General features: G+C 41.9%; 5 protein-coding genes across 5 annotated transcripts; all 5 read left to right on the top strand.

The window, feature by feature from the left end:
* Positions 1 to 2: 2 nt before the first annotated feature.
* On the top strand, positions 3 to 1,532 carry TM35_000112410 (putative surface protease GP63; the record flags this gene model as incomplete). The annotated part of the gene is made up of 1 exon (XM_029024950.1): positions 3 to 1,532. A coding segment is annotated over one exon (1,530 nt), but the record flags the coding sequence as incomplete, so codon positions are not given.
* A 709-nt stretch (positions 1,533 to 2,241) lies between these two features.
* TM35_000112400 (dynein light chain) lies at positions 2,242 to 2,622 on the top strand (the record flags this gene model as incomplete). Its single annotated transcript, XM_029024949.1, has 1 exon — positions 2,242 to 2,622. The coding sequence occupies one exon, from the start codon at positions 2,242 to 2,244 to the stop codon at positions 2,620 to 2,622; it is 381 nt and encodes a 126-aa protein (XP_028883772.1).
* Positions 2,623 to 3,040: 418 nt separating this feature from the next.
* On the top strand, positions 3,041 to 3,475 carry TM35_000112390 (40S ribosomal protein S14; the record flags this gene model as incomplete). Its single annotated transcript, XM_029024948.1, has 1 exon — positions 3,041 to 3,475. One exon carries the CDS (start codon positions 3,041 to 3,043, stop codon positions 3,473 to 3,475), a length of 435 nt encoding a protein of 144 aa, XP_028883771.1.
* A 612-nt stretch (positions 3,476 to 4,087) lies between these two features.
* Positions 4,088 to 4,417, top strand: TM35_000112380 (uncharacterized protein; the record flags this gene model as incomplete). The annotated part of the gene is made up of 1 exon (XM_029024947.1): positions 4,088 to 4,417. One exon carries the CDS (start codon positions 4,088 to 4,090, stop codon positions 4,415 to 4,417), a length of 330 nt encoding a protein of 109 aa, XP_028883770.1.
* Positions 4,418 to 5,037: 620 nt separating this feature from the next.
* TM35_000112370 (P27 protein) lies at positions 5,038 to 5,763 on the top strand (the record flags this gene model as incomplete). The annotated part of the gene is made up of 1 exon (XM_029024946.1): positions 5,038 to 5,763. One exon carries the CDS (start codon positions 5,038 to 5,040, stop codon positions 5,761 to 5,763), a length of 726 nt encoding a protein of 241 aa, XP_028883769.1.
* Positions 5,764 to 6,840: the final 1,077 nt, after the last annotated feature.

Here is a 6,840-nt window from a genome sequence, read left to right as displayed (position 1 = left end):
TGCAGGCGTACACCGTCGCCACATCAAAGAGGCAGTTGATCCGCATCAAGACGTCAATGGAGGATTTGAAGGACGAGAAGAAGTACTGCACCACGGAGAACGCCAAATTAAGGACTTCGGATGGGCGTGAGCTTTCGTGCGATAAGGATTACATCCTAACTGAAGAGCAGAAAACCAATCTGATGGAGAAAATCATTCCTGCTGCAGTCAAACTGCATGCTGAGCGTCTGCTCGTTGACCCTGAGAGCACTCCGTTGATTATACCTCAATTTAATCAGAGTACTGATTGCAGATTTTTCACTGTTCCTCAAGATCACCATAACCCAGGTGTTGAGAATGCTGACTTTGTACTCTACGTGGCCGCGAAACCTGGTGATGCGTTTGGTGTTACATGTGCTAATAAAGAGCCTTCTGGACGTCCAATTGCTGGTGGGCTGAACTTTATTCCATACCAAACAGTAAGTACTCGCCCTAACGTTCGCCAGGCTGCCCACCATATTGCACACGCACTTGGCTTCGACTACGAGCGGATGAAGAGTCTTGGTATGATCTCTGTCATCACTGTACGTGGAGTGAAACGAGTGGTTGTGAGCTCCGATATGACGAAGAAAATGGCACAGGAACATTACGGCTGCAGTAATCTTGAGGGTATGGAACTGGACTACAGAGAGAGGAAGGTGTTTCGGATGGATGTATCATCCACGTGGTCATCGCGGAATGCAAAGGATGAGTTGATGAGCTCTTTACATGCGTTCGGCGGCGCCTACTACACTGTTTTGACGATGGCAGCTTTCCATGACATGAAATATTATTCTGCCAACTGGGGAATGGAGGAGCCGATGAGTTGGGGCAACAAGTCTGGATGTGATTTTATTCGAAAGGGTTGCCTCACAGAGAACGGCGTCTCGAATTATCCCAATGCATTCTGTACTGATGAGAGGCTGCGTTGTTCATCTGATCGCTTTGGACTTGCAAAGTGCGTCGATGTGGATGAGGGAACTGTAAATGCTGATAAAACAGGATCTTGTCCCGTTCTTGTTTCACCTCTTTCTGTTCGTGAAGATGCATCTCTTTTTTCTTTTGCCTGCACTGAGCTTGGAGATGCTGATTTTCCTGGGTTCTTGACGGGCGAGAACTCGATGTGCTTGACTACCAATGAGTATGATGTTGAGAAGTATGGTAACACTACCAAACTTAGCGGAGTGTGCGCACAGGTGTTGTGTGATAAAAGCAATCGTAAAGTGAAGGTGAAGTACAGTGGCATTTTGGAATTCCAAGAGTGCCCTAGTGGCAGTGAAATAGCCGTAGGCTCTTCTTCTGCTTCATTGAAGTTCAAGAGAATCCACTGCCCCATGTACACTGAAGTGTGCACCGTTGCCTCTGATGGCAGCAGTCTTCATCCACTTGCAAACGCGCCCCATGACCAGAGTGACATTGCCCACCGGGTTGGTATGAATGGTAACTCTGCAGCGCATTCCCTCTTACACGCTCTGCTTCTGGCCGTCACTCTTGTGGTGGTGGTGTCTTTGTGAGGGGTGCTTTTGTAATGCACGTGTGGCGAGCAAGGCCGATGGGTGTCTCTCAGTGGACCTCTTCCCCGAAATACACAGAGAGAGGGAGTCTGTGTGCGGCAACACTAAACCATCCAATATGATTTCTCTTTATATGATGCTTCTCATGGGCATACATTGCTACGCTTGCATACATGGGGCTCTTTTTGAGTAAAAATAATGCTTACTTACTGGGACTGTTTGCAGTCCATTCTTTCTTTTGTAACTGAACTGGTAAAGTGAAAATTTTTTTCTTTTTTTTTTGTCATTAACGTTGGCCGCATTTGGCAAACTTGTGTGGAATGATAATACTCTTTTCTTTTTTATTTGCTTTGGCCGTCTATAATAGGGTCATTTCTTTGCGTATGGGGAATAGGACAAAAATACATGTTTGGGAAAAAAACATATGACGGCAATTTTCGACCCATATATGTGGGCCACATACTTTTTCTTTTTTTTTCTTGTGGGATTTTTTGTTCATGTGTGAGTTGGGAGGATATATTTTTTTTTTAGGTGTTTGGAACGAGCGGTGCGTCCATATTTGTTTTTGTTATTGTTATTGTATTTTTCTTATATTGTTTTGGATGAGTATTTGGTGGCTTGCCAATCAATTCTTTTTCTTTTTTTCTTTTTCTTTTTTTCTTTGTCACGTTCTGTTCTTTGCAAAGAGTGTATACGAATATATACAAGTATGACGAGTGAGTATTACGAGGCTGAGCGAGACCCTGTTACACTGCCTCGGCCGGGCACAAAGTTTCGTGTAAGTGTGGTGGAGGCGGTTATCAAGGAAGTCTGCCACCAACTTGTTGGCGAGAACCGACCGTATGTATATGATGAGATTCAACCTCTAATTAAGGATATCTGTAGTGAGATACAGCAGCGTGTTGTGCGGCTTGGTTATGAACGATACAAGCTTGTCACACATGTTACAGTCTTAGAGGCTGCACACCAAGGAATTCGCATTGCGTCTCGTGGGCTTTGGGATCCTGTTACAGATGGATATGCCACGTACACGTATTCTACTGAGACCATGCACGTTAATGTTATTCTTTATGGACTGTACTGGGAATGAACGTTTCTGCCACTATGGCGACTGTCTGAAGTTTTGGTTTTCCTTTTTTTTTGCTTATTCTATAGATTCTATGGGAAAGTTGAAGAGCTGCGTTGGAGAAATACCTGTATTGATGATTGGTATGAGTCAGCTAATGTGATGTTTGTCACACCCACGCCATGGAAGTTGTGCGTGTGTATGTTTGTGGATTGATGTAGAGATGAGGAAATATATATATTTATATATATATAATGTTTACACGTGTGTGTAATTTTCCGTACTTCATGGATATTGTTTGGTATTGATTATTATTACTCTTAGATTATTTATCTTTGATCATTATTATTTTTTTTATTTTCTATTTAAATCTTTGTTTCACTTTTTTTTTTTTTAACCTTTTCCTTACGCTTTATTAGAAGGTGAAAAAGGACCCGTAACCATGTCAAGGAAGCAGGAAGTGAAGTTCTACGGCTCTAGCGCCGCTAAGGATGAGATGGTGTATGGCGTTGTGCACATCTACGCCTCCTTCAACGATACCTTCGTGCACGTGACAGACATGTCCGGCCGCGAAACCTTCTGCAAGGTGACCGGCGGTATGAAGGTGAAGGCGGACCGCGACGAGAGCTCCCCGTACGCTGCGATGATGGCCGCGCAGGACGTCGTTGCCCGCTGCCGCGAGTGTGGCATCAACGCCCTGCACGTAAAGATGCGCGCGACGGGTGGTGTTGGCACGAAGAGCCCCGGCCCCGGTGCGCAGGCCGCCCTCCGCGCCCTTGCCCGCGCTGGTATGAAGATTGGCCGCATTGAGGACGTCACCCCCATCCCAACCGACTCCACACGCCGAAAGGGTTCCCGCCGTGGTCGCCGTCTGTAAGAGGAAAGAACAGACGCACGATGATGGAAAGAAAGCACAGGACGGGAACTGCGGAGGAATTGGTTTGTGGATATGGCAGGGGAAGACGTGGGTGCGACACATCACCTTTTTGTCGGAATTTTTTCTCGTTTCTTTTTTTTCATATTTTCTGTGATTAAATCTTTTTTCTTTTTCCTTTTTAGTGGATGGGGCGTTGGTTTGTGTGCTAACTGCTCCCATCAAATGATGTTCAGCACGTGTATCTGTGTATTACTAACCGACAGTCTTTTTTTTTTTTTTTCTATCTCTTTCTNACTGCTCCCATCAAATGATGTTCAGCACGTGTATCTGTGTATTACTAACCGACAGTCTTTTTTTTTTTTTTTCTATCTCTTTCTATTTGTTATTTTCTTTTTTTTTTTGATGTGGTAGTGGTAGTGGTGGTTGCTTCTGCTACTACTACTGTTGTTCGTTTTCCTGAAGGTGTAGCTTCTGTAGGGGGAAAAAAAACAAGAAAGAAAATTAAGTAAAAAGAAAGTAACCCCAATTGTATAAGTAATTGGGCAACTTCTTGTTAAGAAAGTTGACATTTGTGTAGTATCTTTCTTCACATTTGTAGTTCCCTCCTGTGCTATGAGCGGGAACGTAAAGTTTAACGCCGTTGCCCCTGCGCTTGCAAAGAAGAAATCTGAGAAGGCACAGTCTATTCTTCCCCATGACTTTCTCCTTAGTCTGCACGGTAGACGCGTAATTGTATTTTTGTCATACAAGGACCACGAATTGGAGGGTCGACTCACGGCCGTTGATGCTGATAAGGGTGATATCTTTCTTGAGGAAGTGGTGCATTATGTGTGGAATCGCGGCGTTGGACAACATGGAAAAGAGGGTACACGAGAGGAACTGCGGCGATGTAAAAGTGCAATGGTTAACAGTCGTTACATTGAGATGATCGCACCTGCCTGAGTAGTTGGAATTACAAGAATAAGAAGATTTTTTATTTTCTTTTTCTGTGGTGAGGAGGGAATGACTAGGTGAGCTGTTTTAGTTTTGCTGCCGTTGTTGTTGTTTTTGTTGTTATGCTGCAGAGGACATTCTGTATGATCTGCTCTTTTGTTGTTGTTGTTGTTGTTAACGAATAATAATGATATGAAGATAAACAGGTAATGGGGTAATTGGAGTATTGTAGCTGAACCTCTCGCTGTATCTCTTTTTATATCTTTTTCGTTGTTATTCTTCATGTTCTCTTTTTGATTTGGCCATTTTATTATTGTTTTTTTTTTTTTTTTTACATGGTCATTTCTTTTTTTTTGTTCCATCATAACTGTTCATTGCTGGTGGAGCCCCCAAAAAAAAAGAAAAGAAAACGAACATTGGTTTTAATGATTCACCTGTATTTTTATTAGTATTATTATTTCACCTCTTTCTTTCATTCTTTCTTTCTTTGTCCTATTAAATTGCTTATATAACAGTAGGGAGAGGAAACCAAAGAAAACAATAGCAGAAAGAGTGTTGTTTAGGAACAGTAAGAAAGGAGTAGTAGAATAAAAAAAGGAAAGAGAAAATTACTTTGTTATCAGCAGAAAATGTCTCGCGTAACCTCAAAGATGTGCGGCGGCATGGCCCGCGCCAATGTTGTGGATCATGGAGTGTACGTAAAGCCAATCACACACAATCCTTATGTTGCGACTGTCCATGATGGTGTTAGCACTGGCTATCTTGAGGGATTCTCACCAAAGCCGCTGCATTGGCTTTACCGCTTCCGCTACAATCTTTTGCCGCAGGGATTTGCTACGGGATTCTTCTCCCGTAACCCTTATGGACGCTATGTGCACTGGCTAGAGGTGAGTACGATTGAAAAGATGCGTCTGCAAGCCAATACTATGGAGGCTTTACCTGCACGTGCACTTACCACTATTGTCGTTCTCTACACAATATGGTTCTCGTACCGTCTTGCTTTTCTGCATCCTGATATTACACTCTACAACGTTGGTCTGTGGACAACAAAGCCATGGATTGCTGCACAGCGCTTCAACAAGAAGCAGGAGTTGGATCAGCCAGTCTACCGCTGGGTACACCGTGCACCGGAGTACTACATCACAGATCCCGTCCGTGAGCTCACGAAGCTTGGCGTTGCGGCTAACGACCCGTGGGTGGAGTATGTTAAGTCTATTGGCCGTGGGGATGAACTTCTCATCTCAACACGCGACAAGGACTACGGTGTGGGTGGTAAGGGTAAGTTGTTGCCTCTTGAAATTCCGCATGAGGAGAAGAGCGGTCACAGCCCTGGACCCCTGCCTACCCTCCGTTAGATAGTAGAAATAGCAGAATGAATGTAAGTGGATTTGCTCGGAGTATAGGTGTGTATCTCTTTTTGTTTTTGTTTTTTGTTTTCTTAGTACGAAAACATTCTTCACGTAAAATTGGCCTTGGAGACTTGTGAAACATCCAGCTGCGTGTTTTATTGAATGGATGAATACAGAACGTGAAGGTGTATTTGGGAATCAGAATGGAAGGAATGAAGAAAGGAAAGGGGGAAAAAAAAGTAGAAATCCGTAACAACAACAAAAAAAAAATTTAAAGGGGGGTGGGAATGAATACCTCACTTTTATTCTATTGTATAAATGGGGAGGAGTGTGGTATTTTGGTAGTGATATATATATATATATATATATATATATATATATATATAGTAGTGGCGTATTGGTATTAGAGGAAAAGATTTTTTTTTTTTTGGTTTCTCTCATTTATATTCGCTTGTCACCTTCCTTTGCATGAATTGTTAACGATTGCGTGTATGTGTTGTGTGGATCTTTCTCTCTTTTTTTTTGCGTTTGTCCGCGTTTTATGTCTTCCTGTAGAAGGAAATATCATATAAATGTGTATATTGCTTCTGTATACGATTATGGATACAGAAACAGACTCATGCAAAGAACTAAAGAGAGAGAGAGAAAATAAAAATAAAAGGCGGAGGGACGGGTGTATGTTTGTTAGCACACACACGTATGCGTTAGGGTAACAACGAATGGAAATGATGAGAATAGAATTATTAAAAAGGGAACACTGAATAGCTATTTTTTTTTTTTTTTTTGGTACTTTGACTTTTGTCTTTCTAGCCTTTTCATTACTACGTAGTGCTACATGCAGAGATGGACCAGTCTCTGTGTGTGGCTTCATGTTGTATGGTGTTTTTGACTATTTTCTTTTCTTTTTCTTTTTGTCTTTTTGTGTCTCAAATATTCAAATAATATCAATAACAAAACAACTATAATAGTTGTTATTGTTATTGTTACTATCCACATAAAAAAAAAAAGTAAAAATAACAAAAAACACGAGGTCATAATAAACATATAGTATATATATATATATATATATATATATATATATAT

This window comes from Trypanosoma theileri (assembly GCF_002087225.1).
Source record: "Trypanosoma theileri isolate Edinburgh chromosome Unknown TM35_Tth_11_V1, whole genome shotgun sequence".
Classification (NCBI taxonomy): Eukaryota; Euglenozoa; class Kinetoplastea; order Trypanosomatida; family Trypanosomatidae; genus Trypanosoma; species Trypanosoma theileri.
Note: the sequence above shows the minus strand (reverse complement) of the source record. Positions and strands in the feature narration are given on the sequence as shown.